The 14,112-nt window shown below is 43.6% G+C and overlaps 1 protein-coding gene across 2 annotated transcripts in view; it reads left to right on the forward strand.

Annotated features, from left to right (window-relative positions):
• The window catches only part of Pde9 (phosphodiesterase 9), a 133,833-nt gene extending 120,573 nt beyond the window's left edge, over positions 1–13,260 (forward strand). For both annotated transcript variants that reach the window (XM_076789913.1, XM_076789914.1), the window contains exons 9-12: positions 3,921–4,158; positions 4,451–4,837; positions 5,349–5,600; positions 5,941–13,260. In XM_076789913.1, the coding sequence (XP_076646028.1) occupies positions 3,921–4,158; positions 4,451–4,837; positions 5,349–5,600; positions 5,941–7,734 (2,671 nt within the window). In that variant the 3' untranslated portion in view covers positions 7,735–13,260. The remainder of the gene's footprint in view (positions 1–3,920; positions 4,159–4,450; positions 4,838–5,348; positions 5,601–5,940) is intronic.
• The last annotated feature ends 852 nt before the right edge of the window (positions 13,261–14,112 follow it).

The raw sequence follows: 14,112 nt of genomic DNA on the forward strand, positions 1-14,112 counted from the left end.
TCACATGACATCCCTTTGACCGCATCTTCAACGACAGCTGGCAGATATTAAAGAAACAGGAAATTTTCGAAAAATTTCAATTTTCTTGATGGGTCGCTGGCTCGTAAAGAATCTTGATAAAAGTGTACCTGCTATCAAAGCAATTTAGCTGTCGTGTGGTTGAACTTTTTCTATAAAAAAAAAAAATTGTTCACAGCAAAAGTTTCATATGTTTTACGAGTTTCGAAGTTTTACGATTTTTCATATCGTTTTCATTTCATTGAAAAGTTTGGTATCGAAATTAAATTTCGCGTGAAACCTTTCTCCGGCGAAGATCTACCGATAAAAACTTCCAACGCGGTTCTATTAAAACGCATTGCGCTGGGTTGCTGCAATTTTCGTGCGCTTAGACCGCGAATTTCTCTGATATATGCACGTACGTTTGAAATCGTTTCGCGGCTGATCAGGCTCGTAGCTGGAGGGATTTTTGTAAATGGAATTTCAAGGCGAGTCGGGCAATTCGATCGGGCAAGGAAATTTAATTTTAACGTATGCGAATCGCTGATGGAAAAGTAATTCGGCAGAAACGCTTTAAAAGATAGCGGACATTTTGAATTCCTTTATGTTATCCTGTGTACCATCACCCGGTATGCAGCATTACATTAAATAATCATTATTTCGCAATATTTATAGACGATTCTTGCAATTATTTATACTAAATATACTCTGATGCCATGGAATCGCGGATAGTTTCGTCCGGGAATTAACAAAGGCAAAACAGTAAAATTCGAAAATACTCCTTTATTATTTTCGACTAATTAAAAGTATTCGGAAAAGAAATAAATGTGCATGTAACTCTTACACGTTGCGATTGATCTAGGCAATTTTGATTTTGCATAAAAATCCGCAGTCTAGTTACGAGTGAGATACTCTGCTGAGAGAATTCCGTGGTACTCTGCGTTTCCAACTGTCTCGCGTGAAACTCAAAGGGATGACAGGATCCAAGAGCAAGCATAATTGCGAAAACGAACGAATAGTGAATCGAGCATGCTTGGCACGAAGATTAAACCTTTGAACCGATTGTGTTTCAAGTTAATCTTTTCGTGAGCTGCAGATATTCCGGCACGGTTCGAATGATGCGTAACAATACATCGATTTTGTAACAATACACGACTTTGCGAGCTAGTCGGTTATTAGAGATCTAATCAGCTCAGAGGCAGGTCGGTGTCATGATGGCTGGGGGTCTGTCTTCACATCCCCAGCATGCATTGCCAAAGAGATTAATTTAATACCAGCATGGATCGCCTGGTGAACACACATAATTTTCACTCGTACGACCAGACATCGAGCCTGGCGAGTTTTAATGAAGATGAAACACAAAGATTCTCACTCGCTTGATTTAACGTGCTTAATAAAAATTAACGAATGGTGGAATTAATATTGCACATGGACCTCCATAAGAGCGATATATATCAAGGCAATGCTGTTTTAGAGAAGAATATTGCGTGTATTAATTTGTGCACCTCGGAATTAATCACCTGCAACCTTGTTTTAAATTCAAGTTTACTACCAGCCACATCGGACTTTGAACGTGCCAACCCCCAAAATGTAAAAACCATAACTGTATTGTATTCTCTTTGCAGTTCAATTGAAGAAATTGCACATGCAAAAAGCGGTGTCATTCCTGACCAAATGATGCACCCCAAAGCAAAGATGTATTTTGAAGTTATCTTCGAGTTATGAGTAGACTGCAGATTTTATGCATTTATGCACACAAGTGAATCGGCAACGCCGAAAACAATGAGAACGTCGGAAAAAGTAACCTGGTACTGTTGTGTAATTTTCAACTTATAGAAATTATTAAGAGAAGAAATACAGTTTCACTTAATCGATGCGGACTATTTTCGCCTAAAATACCGCGATCTATCTGCGAGAAATCGATGTTGCGTCAATTGGTAATACCATTTAATAATCCAGCAGGTTACAGCTTATCATGGATTACGCAGAGTAAGCGGCTAATGCAAATATCGCTGGTATAACTGCGATAGCTAATATTATCGTTAAATTTTACTATTTGATGTTAAACATCTAATGATCGAGAGGATTCCAGTCGGAAATTTCCGAGCTGTTTGTAGACTGGCAATGGAGACCAACAAACCTCCACTGTTGATGAGAAAATTGACCGATCTCGGGTGTACGTATACATGACAGTAGTATCGAGAAGGGCCTCGCGTAGGTCCTCTCTATTTACTAACTACCGAGGCCCATCTGTAAATATATCCATCGTCAAAACAAACTTTGAAGGCATTGGTCACCGATACAATCGATCTGTCAAACGAGGTATTCACTCGAGAAACTCGATCGACACTTTATAACATCACCTACGAGTCGCGTTAAATTAGATTACCTTCCCTTTCCTCGCGATTCTAAATAATTCATACGTTAAACGTTCGTCAGAATTATCACAAGCAGAATACGCGTGTTCTTCGTGTAATTCTACGAAATTAAGATGACGACATTGAAGACGTAAGCGTTTCTCGTCCTTCCTCGCCGGTGTGTTCGAAAAACGAATCGCGAACGTTGTTTGCGGACGCTTGCTTTCCGCGGGGGAAAAGAAGCAGCGCGTGAGAACACAAACGAATTGATTTCTGCGTTGTTGAAACCGGCCAAATAAACTGGAGCGAACGTGTTGTGCATACCAAAGCGTGTACGAGTACATTGATCCGGACATAATGCAAATGTTGCGGGTATGGCGCGACATTCGAGAAAAACACGAAAATGTGACGACGCGAATTTCACTTTTCGCCGGAACCGAAACGCGGAGAACAGCGTGTCGGGCATTTACAATTTTTCTCGAATCGTATTATCTCGTTAAATTGTGATCGCTGGACTGCAGATTTTATGCATGAGAAGAATTTAAAAATGCTTATTATTTATTAAAACTACCACAGAATGAAAATAAATTTTTGTTTCCCGCTTGGCGCAGTTGGCGTTGGACATTTTTATTTTGCACAGAGATCTGCAGTCTAGTAATTGCTTGCATTCACGTATTTCTGTGTCGAGTATGAATTCAGCATTGAAATTCGAACATTTTGTAATTATTCAAGAATAAATGAATTCTTTTCCCTTGTGTGTTCTATCCTGTTTCCCACGTTTTCCGGTGGATTTAATTTACCTTCGCATGATGTTTTCCACCGCGTAATGTAATCCGCGTTACGTTTAATCAAAAATGTTTTTTCCCGTCGGTGTAAATAAAATCTCCGACTAATAATTTCATATTACCTCGTGGCATATTAAATTTTTTATTGTGCAGTTCCGATAAAAATGAGAAAACACGAGTTATTCCGCCGGCGTTGTTCACCAGTGCGCGCAGCCGCCATTGTTGGGGCGAACAACTCGGATAGAAAAGCTCGGCTGCAATTCAGCAGTACCGAAGCGTTTTCAAAGCGTCACTTCTCATTGTGGGCGGTCGTGTTTTGTACATGTATACATTCGCCGTTTTCGACAGGAACAATGGAGCATAACGAATATTGAAAAAAGAGTTATTAAATATTTTCCATTGAAATCAGTTAATACGTTACATATCTCTTTCGTCAATATTCGTTATGCTTTAAAAATAAGTACAATTAATGTAGGCACAGGAGTTTGCACCCCCACAGTAATATGGTCCCTTAGCCTACATCACGAAACAAATCTTAGAATAAAATAAACAACGGATTGTGAAGTTAGAGGCATCTAATTTTAAATTGGATACAAAATGGCCGTATCATTTTTTACGAAATCATCAAGCGTAGGCAATTTCTCGGAAATCTGATATTTGGTGTTCAAATATTTCTTGGATCAACTGTACATGAAGTGATTATTTCCGAGACCGTTTGAATAAGAATAAAATGTCACGCGTAACCATGAATCCTATTTTAATATCGTCGATCGTGTTTCAGCGATGTGTCAGTGTCAACGAGTGTTCGAGAGTGGCTCCGTTCGCCTGCGTTCGACGCGCGACAGTGGGAAGACGAAGAGCTTCTGTTGATGCTGCAGACGATGTTCGTCGAGCTCGACCTACCTCAAAAGTTCAACATTCCTTTACCAATCCTGAGGAACTTCCTCTACGAAGTCTACAACAACTACAACGAGGTGCCATTTCATAACTTCAGGCACTGTTTCTGCGTGGCGCAAATGGCAAGTACACATTACGCGCATCAATACCGTTCAGAAACGAACGAAATTAGCTTCCCAGGATGAACCACCTGTTTCTCCCCAGTTGCGACGCGTCGCGTCTTAACGAGCCGACTTTATATCACACGCTTCTTGAGGAAATTATAAACGATATCTAAAACCATCATTTCCGAGCACGCTAATGCACGAACGTGACCAATTTAATATATATTCTCTTAATGATTATTTTTCAAATAATTCCAAATGTCTGTTTCAGCCTTGAACCTTTTGATCAATTAATCTTCTGGTTTTGTAGATGTACGCGATAGTGTGGGCAGTGGATCTGCCGTCACGGATCGGCGACCTTGAGGTTTTTATACTCATTGTGTCCTGCATCTGCCACGATCTAGATCACCCGGGATACAACAATATTTATCAAATAAACGCTCGTACCGAGTTGGCGCTCCGGTACAATGATATCTCGCCGCTCGAGAACCATCATTGCTCCGTGGCCTTTCGCGTTCTAGAGGCTCCCGAGTGCAACATATTGGCGTCCTTGGATAACGCAACGTATCGAATAGTGCGCGAAGGGATCATCAGATGCATCCTTGCAACGGATATGGCCAGGCATAACGAGATCCTCTTGCAATTCACCGACACCATCCCGGAATTCGATTACTCCAGCAAAGCCCATATCAATCTAGTAAGTCGCCTCTTCGAAACGCGTGTCCGCGACGCATCTCGCAATAGTTGCGAAAATCCTAACGGTACACCGTCGAAAGTTCATACTTGCATACCAGTCTTAACAGGAAAATTTAACAATTTTTATGAATTTCTTTTTGACGTCACGGTGCGTCTAACGTTATAATTATTTTGTGCTTTCCTGTTTGTCACACGAAACAATTCTCTATAAAGCCCTAATTGATTGTTTCTTGGTTTTAGTTCGCCTACGATAAACGTGCATGATCACAAATTGTAGCTCGTCGACGTGACTGTAGCTCTCAAGGCGCACTGAAACCAACAAATCAAGAAAATTTAGTACATTCATTGTAGTATTGAAATCGTGTAGTTTGTGATCGGAAGAACATAAAAATGTGACTATGTCGTTATCGATTTATTAAAATCAAAAGAAATCAATGTCTACCTAGTATTGCGTAAACATCCGCAGGGCAATTGTAGGGTGTAGCTTGAAACACATCGATTTACCGTTTCAGTTGTCGATGATTCTCATCAAGGTCGCCGACATTAGTAACGAGGCCCGGCCGATGGAAGTTGCAGAACCGTGGCTGGACATGCTGTTGCAAGAGTTCTTTAAGCAGAGCGACGCGGAGAAGCTCGAAGGACTTCCGGTGACACCGTTCATGGATCGTGACAAAGTAACCAAACCATCGTCGCAGGTTAGCTTCATCGGCCTGGTACTACTTCCTTTGTTTGAGTCCCTTGGGGAGTTGCTACCAGAGCTGCAGGTATGTGTATCGATACTTTCGTTACGGAGAGAAAAGAGATTGGTTTCTGTGACACAGACTGACTCCTGTTTCCGATAAAACTAGATGGAGGGCAGTGAGAACGTTCATCGTTCCCGATTAGCGTGCTGCACTTTTAGACATTAATATTATACATATAACTTCATGAAACGATCGAGAGTGGAAATACCATTTTTCGTAATTCCTTGCTCTTGCAATCTCGCGGACAAACATGTAATTGTTGCAAACAATTGTTATTTTCCATCAAAATCCATTGCGTAATTACTATAAATCGATTAAGTCTCGAGACAGGTGATAACGTGGGTAAACGGCTTTGTTACAGAGTCTAATAGTCCAACCAGCGAGAGAGGCGCTGGAATACTATCGGAGGCTGAACGAGGCGGCGAAGGACGAGCGCCATCATCGAAAGAGCGTCGCGGACGTAGGCGAATCGACGCCTATGGCCACAACACCTGGTGGCACGGGCTCGTCGACCGTGGTGAAATCAATTTCATCGCACAGCATGCGCTCGAAGCGCTCGGTTGGTACGGTTCACTCGAGGTCACGATCCACCGACGAGGACATCACGGAGAATCTGACGGGGGAGGACGCCGAGAACATCGAGAGCTCTGATGCGGAGACAGCGACGGAGGTAGAGATCAGCGAGCAGACGTTAAAGTTCAAGATCTCGACGGAGGGCACCTTATCAGGCACGGCAACAGGTAGGAAAAGCTACCCTGGTAGCCGGAAGGGTAGTCGGGAGAAATCTTCACTGGATTATCATAATCACGACCTGGTCAGGGCTGTCAGAGAGCACGAAAGAAGACGGAGTAGAGGAGAGAATCTTGGTAGCAACCTGAGTTCCCCGGTGAGCGCGAGATCAGCGGAGGAAACGAGGATCCAAGAGGAGCTGGGCAAGGAGGAGGAAGTGATCCAGCAGGACGCGAAGATGAGAGAGGGAAGGTTGGTCGAGGGAAACGGGAACGTGGTGGTCCAACCGCAACGGAACAACTTAAAGAAACCGAGCAGCTCGATGGAGAACGATCAGGAGGTCAGGTCTAGTCGCAAGGAAGTTCGAAGAGAATCGATGGTACTGCGATGCTGCTGCGACGACAAAACCGGATCGAACAATCACAAGTCTATCCTCTCCCGGCTAAGGAACCTCATGGACATCGGCTTCGAGTCGAGAGACTCCCCTTCGCCGAAGCCGACCAAGCACGTCACGAAGACGCTGAACAAAAGCAACTCGGTGAGCAACGCGTCCGCGCCGACCACGTCGTCTAGACACAACAACTCGTTGTCGGTGTGCAAGCGGTGCAACCTCGCGAAACCCCCGGTGAAAGAAGCGAAGGCTATCGCGACGGTGGTCGAGCTGCGATCGGTGGACAAGAGAGCGATGACCCTGCCGAAGGTCCGGAAGTCCGCGGACTGCAAGAATAAGAGCTGGAGGACGGTGTTCGCGAAGGAGAAACGATCGTCGGCCTCGTTGGAGATGTTGCCGAGCGCGATGGCGGACATCTCGTTGGCGAAACACCGGCGAAACTTCTCGAATCCCGAAGGTAAATCATCGCAGAGCCTGAAGGAAGTGAAGGAGCAGAAGAGCGTGGACATCGAGTTCGGGGAGATCAACGTGCGCGCGAAGAACCAGCCGCCGAAGCCAGAGATCGTTGTCAAGACCGAACACGGGTCCGGGGAGGAGTTGCAGAGCAGCACGGCCAAAGTGGAGATACGAAGGAGCTCGGCGAGCATGGAGGACATATCAAAGATGACGAAACAGACTGAAGCGGTTATGCTCGGATCGTTGGAGCCAAAGAAAGCGGAGGAGTGTCCTCTCGCTGGTAGCCTCGACTCGATGCTGTGCAAGGACTCGACCAAGTCCCGTAAGAAGCCGATCTTCTCTTCGCCGGCGTCCACGAAGAAGGCGTCCCCGGGCCTGTTGTCGCGGTTCAAGTCCGGCATGAGCGTGGACAGCACGAGGAGCAACAGTAACAGCGACTCCTTGCACGATCAAAGTTCACAGTCGACGAGCGGTTGGATATCCACTCTGACGGCGAGCTTCCGGCCGAAGAGACAGGTGACAGAGGCTTCGTTGTCCTCGCATCCTCCGCGTTCGCTCAGCCGGGAGGAGATCAAGTGATACGGCCTGGTCGCCGGGGACTCATCCGAGAAACAATTGTCGGGCCTGCACAGGTGGCTGGCTGAGAATTTCTTTTGTTGCAGTGGTTAACGCGTTTATACCGGTCGTCAGTCCTCGATCAAACTACTGTGTCTTTTCCGTGTTAATTCCGAGGAAAAGTTGTACCAGATCGGAGGAGGCAGACGGAGCCAAAGAGAGAGAGAGAGAGAGAGAGAGAGAGAGAGAGAGAGAGAGAGAGAGAGAGAGAGAGAGAGGGGAGTAGCTAAGAGACCCGGGCATCGGACAAGCCAAGATCGACATTCGAGGATTCGCGGTCTTCCGGCAATTCACTCGCGACGCGGATCGACTGCGTTCCAGACGATCTCTGTTACTTTCGGAATTTGTTATTTAGCTCGATCTCGCACGGTACACGTTCTATCGAAAAAAGGGAGGCTCCGACGAAGCTCTCACGAATTCTTCTCGAGTTTATGCATCACGAGCCGACCGGCCAAGCCCGTCAAGGATTACGGAGCCGTGACAATCCTCTGGTCCAATAGAATCTGCATTCCGTTAAGAAACACGTCCTCCCGGCAGACTTCGTTACGGACTCTCCTGCGTTACCGGTCGAGTGTTTTCTTTATTATTCTTTTTTTCACGCCAGACTGAAGAAGACCCGATCGCCTTGCGCAAAAAAAAAAAAGAAAGAAAAATGTTGAAAAACACGTATGACAAATTCGCGCGAAGCGCTCGATCGCTTCGCCACGTCGAGGACGGCCTGTAAAATAATAGCGGAAGAAGAGGAGGATGGCGAGAGACAGAAAGAGCGTATGTTGCGGTGTGCGTGCGAGCGTGAAAGGGAGAAACGAAACGATCGAACGTGACTGTGTACGCGCATGGATGCGAGAGAGATTAAGAGGAGGAGAAGACGGCGACGCGAAGATAACACGTTGTAAACGAGAATCAAACGCAATTTCAAAAAAATGTCTTAGTACGTTCGTGTAGTAGGTCGATTAGCTGTTTCCAAATGTAGCCAGAGAAGTGTGTGAATCTAATTAGCATTCGTGTCGAAGCCAAACTGTCGAACAGGTGGCAAATACCAAATATACATGTATATTGCTCCTAAATATCGATCTCCGTTTTGAAAGCATAGGGTGGGAAAAGTCGGCAGGGAGTGAATTAGCAAAATTGCGAACGACGGGATTCGCACGTTGACGCGAAGGAGGGAAAGTCGGAGAGAAAAATGCACTTGGCTTGTGGGGGATGATCAAGGGGAGAGAAAGAAAGAAAGAGCGAGAGAGAGAGAGAGAGAGAAAGAGAAAGAGAGAATGATGCGCGGTATATAAACTATTTTATTTATTGTCCAATTAAAAGAATAGCCTAATCATTAATGTTGTTCGTTATTATACATATATACATAAAGAAAAAGCTATATATATATATGTATATACATATATATATTATATATTATTCTATATGCGTATATCTATATACATATATATAAAAATATATGCAAGATGCAATGTATACAAAGACATGGAAAAAAAATATGCAACTCTGATCGGATGCGTACGTATATAAATATATAGACATATAAGAAAAAGAAGATATAAAGAAGATCGAATCTATACGATACGGGAGGAGAGTTAAGCGCGTAGATAGATAGGAAATGGAATGGATTTCGAGACGGACACCTCGTGTCTAAGTTGCAATTGAACATCTAAAACAGCATAAAAGTATAAGAAAAAAACAAGAGTAATGAGAACAGTACGGGTGAAATTTATTCGTATATCGTGAACACCGCGAGGAAAGAGACGAATTAACCGTGAACACCGATGGAGAACGTGTTGGACAACGATTTCGTTGATCTGTCAGAAATTTAGAGGCATGTTTAAATAAATGGTGTTTGCTCGTGACAATGTGTCTTCCTCTGATCGAGAGTCAATAGTAATTCGTGTGACACGCGTCGATGGAACGATTCTACCTTCTAGTAACGATGCTTATGGCTTTTTCTTAACGGGGTATTCTCACTCAGGAAGTTAAACAATTGTCGAATATACACGTCCGTTCTTTGAGCCTTTCGATTTATTTTTAAGAATTTTTAAATTGCTGTCTGACATAATCGAATGGAATTAAATATATCCGTGAAATGAACAAAAGACAGATTCCTTTTAAATATGTATTAAACGTGTCTGTGAAATAATCTAGACATAAATTCATTTGGAATATGACTGTATCTTCATTAAATTTTTCAATCACCGTATGAAACAGTCGAGTGGAATTAAACGAATGTGCGAGAAACACTAGATTCTTTTTAAATATGTTTATAATAGATTTTTATATTTATATTTTACGTTATAATCTTAAAAGGGATTGCAGCTAGTCAGATTCAGTTTACGAATCTGGGACGAACATATCAGTGCCAAAAATGGATACCTATGGACAAAGAGTCATCCATTTTTATAGAAAGTACATAGTAGCGCTGTGAGGACCTGCTTTGTCAGTAACTTTTTATCAATGACTAGCTTATCTATTTTTGCTTAGCATTAGAAAAAAAAAAGAAACCTGACTTGTATAATTTTAAGTATCCGAGCATAACAAATGAAAGTAACATTAGGACGGTGCGTCATCGGTCGCGATAGCGTTGAATATTGCCCAAAGTTGGGGAATGCCCCCTTAAGTTCCATTCACACCATTTTTCCGTGTATCCGTTCGTTCTCTTCGTTTGTTTCCGAAGAAGCTAAATTTTTAATAGATCGACAAAGTCAGCTCCAAGTCCGGGACACGTGACTACGTTTTAGAGGAGAGATCGACCGAGAACAATACACACGTGCACAGCCTAACAGGGTCTTCCCTCGTGGAGAACGGAACCCACGTGACTAGTTCGTCCACAGCGCGCCATTACGCATGTGTTTCTCAGTCCTGAACACGATTAGTTCTCTAACGTCGTCTCGCTTTCATTTATCATTTTTAGATGTTTATATTTTTATACTCCAACCAGTGTGTCTGTACGGCGATTAAAAACCGCATGTATTGTTGAACTCTAGTCTTACGTTATTGTCTTCAGCACCCAAAAAAAAAACACGTTTTTTTTTTTTGGGCACTCTCTTCGGTTTCTACGGCGATCGTAGAGCGGAAAGAAGGAACCCGCGCACGTTTGCAACTCGCGATTCGCAATACGCGCGAACTGAGCGACCCTCTGCGTTCCGCGTAAACAATTGTTCGATATGTCACTTCGAGTCTGCGGGAAGAGATTCGAGCGAATCGGCGAGCGCCAAAACGAACGACCCGAACACAATAGTTAACGTACACGAACGGCGAACCAAGGGAATCCCAACAGCGATAAGAAGCACTGGGTAGCGGAAGAAAACGATTCGAACGCGAAAATGTCCGTCACATTTTTCCAAATTGTTATCGATTTTTAGCCAACGTTCGAACTCATCTCTGCGCTACGTTGCACGGACCTTGCGAGTATTGTTCGCGAGGCGAGATGACGCTAGAAATGTAATTTTCTATATATTTTATTCGAGTATATTTTATTCGAGTCGCGGAATCGATGTTTCTCTGTGCATTTTTATTCGTCTGCTCTACATTTGTGGATAACTATTCGAAAAAAAGCGTTAAACGGCCGAGCAGTTTAATTTACAGTCAGCGCTGCAAAGTTCTGAATAGAGGAAGACTCCGTGCTACCTTAGGTTCAAGTGTGTTCAATAACAATTTCGTCTGCCTGCTCAAAATTAGTCATAATTTATTTTATTTTTACATTTATCATGTCCATGTAATAAAAGTGAATGTTTCCAAACCTGTTCGTTTATTATATTTTTCTTCTGCGATTACTAAGCCAGACTGCGCTAGACTGTTACTAAACCGTATGTTTCATTCGTTAACAACACATATTCTTCATTCTCTCTATGAACTTTTCATTCTTGACACGCTGAAACTCTCGCGTTACGGGTTCTTTGTACGTCGAAGAACGTTTCCATTACAAATCTCTTCCCGCGGCACTGAAAGATTTGCGCAAATGATTTTCACCGCGACCCTTCCTGCGTTGGATACGTAATCTCGCCGCGCCATCCGTAACGATAAACTAAAGTGAATAGAAAAGATGAACAAAAGGTAAGGGAGAAGCGAAAACGTTCCGCTCGTGCAAGCTCCACGAGAATTCTGAAACGTGTGGAGGATCAAAAAACAAAAAAAAAAAAGGCTCGACGAACGTGAGAGACTCCACGGTGTCTTCGAGCAGAGTGAGCTACGTCGAATCATAATAACGTTGTATACACGCTATAATATAAATTATTATACTTCCGGCGGTACGAAAGGAAAAAGTGTTTGGTCGTCCGTCGATGGACAAACCGCGCGACGTACAAACGGGGGTCGTGTCCTAATCAGCTTCGAAAACAAGAAGCGGACGTAGTCGACGACACGGGTCGAGCTCGAACCTCGCAGTGGTCGATCAAAGTCAAACACTCTTTTTGTTCTATCGCTCGCTGTCTGTGCCTGACCTTTGTCAATATTTATTTGTCTCCTCCTAGACAGTAAAACCGATTATCCGTCAGATGTATTACTGAGGCGATTTTCCTAAATCTTTCGGACCAGCTGTGCCGACAATCGTACTTTCCAATCACCAACATAACACGACCGAGCAACACGTTGATCGTCGCAAGTCCCGATCAAGTGATCCCGGTTCTCGTAGGGAGCCAAGATCGAAGATAAATAACGAAACTCGAAAGGTCCAACGGTGCCGCAGCGTGTTGCGTTTCTACTCGTCAATTTCGTCGTTTATCCGCGCCCGGGGTAGTCCTCGCGCCCCAATTATTCTCGTCAATTACGTGGAACCGTAATAGATCATTCCTATTCTCCTAGGAACGTGAGGCTGTGTCCACACCGAAGTAACGTCGAGCGACTTTTCGTCGCCTCTTGTTGCCTTCTGCTTCTTCTTCTTCTTTCATTCGGTAAAAGCGGCGACTTCTTCAAGACACGCGCGACGTCAACAATTGCTCGTTGTTGCTCCAGTGTGAGTACATCTTAAGAACGCGACTGCGAACGCCGTGGCAGCGTCCGGACTCGAGACTTCCCCGCGAACCACAGTAGTGCCCGCTTAAGTGTCCGCGGTCGGTACCGAACGCGAAACCGGGCGGATGGCTTCTGCGAATTTAATTGACGGAATGACAGGGGTGTATGCGAGCGAGATACCGATACACGTATCGATGTTCAATTGGCCCGCTCGAAACTCGGTCCGATGTCCCATTTCATCTTTTCTTTTTTGGAATTACGGGGGCAGCCACGGACACATAAATGTGCAAACGAGCGAAAGTTTAAGCGGGCACTACTGCGTTCACCTTCGGCTCGAGTTCCTTTTTCGCGTGATCGTCATGTTCCCGGTCTCATCGTCCATTCGATCCCCTTTTTTAAGAGATCAACTAAAAAATAAAAAAAAAACGAACGACCTACAGTTACTGTAATAAGAGGAACAAGTTGTGATGTACGTATCGCACGAGCAAAACAACTAGTTTATCGTATAATGTATATTTGTCCGACGGGAAAAAAGAATCATGAAACGATGGACGCAGAATGCTTGCTGAGCTCGCGGGCGAGTTACTACCAGGACATTGTATAGTTATTATATGCGTGAAACAACAAAAAAAAAAAAAAAGAAAAGAAGAGATAGTGGTCCATAGATATGGTCAAGGATGTATGTCAGCTGTCGTTCTCGTGTAATCACTAGACTGCGGATCTTTATGGATTTATTGTACAAGAAAATGTGCAAAATACAAAAAAAAAAAAAATAAAAATTTGAATTAAATCCACTGTAGTTCGTCGTTTCTATTTCAACCTGATCGAACTTCGAAGGCGGGGTTTTAATGCTTTTTATCGAACAGTTGCGACAGAGATTCAGATTACGTAGGAAACTGTAACGGACAACAGTCTGACACGCAATCACTGCGATGCAATGTGGGAATAGATCAGCAATATTTACATACTCTCTTTAATCTCTTTATGCAGACATTGTTCACTGTTTTTGTGATTCTGTACAGGTATTATACACTGAAGTCGTGAACCAGCTTATGTAACGATTTTCTGAATATTCATGTGCAATCCCGTCAGCGACGACGTAATGGTTGCTTTCGGGTCCAAGATCACCTTCGCCGGTGTTTTTTCACAAGGTGTGACCTCGAATTTGCTCAGAATCTTCAGCAATCCAAGTTTCGATTGCAAAAGGCCCATTCGAAGCCCTGAAACATGAATTGATCATCAAACAGTGATAAAAGTAGCACCAGAATTACACGATTGAGATCTCAATCTTAAACATTCGAATGTAATTTATGCATTTGTGAAAAAATTCTGGAACCTTTTTAACAGGTTCTTTTTCAAGACATGGTTTAATTGGAACTGTTTCGGAAA

Source organism: Halictus rubicundus, chromosome 6 (assembly GCF_050948215.1).
Source record: "Halictus rubicundus isolate RS-2024b chromosome 6, iyHalRubi1_principal, whole genome shotgun sequence".
Taxonomy (NCBI): domain Eukaryota; kingdom Metazoa; phylum Arthropoda; class Insecta; order Hymenoptera; family Halictidae; genus Halictus; species Halictus rubicundus.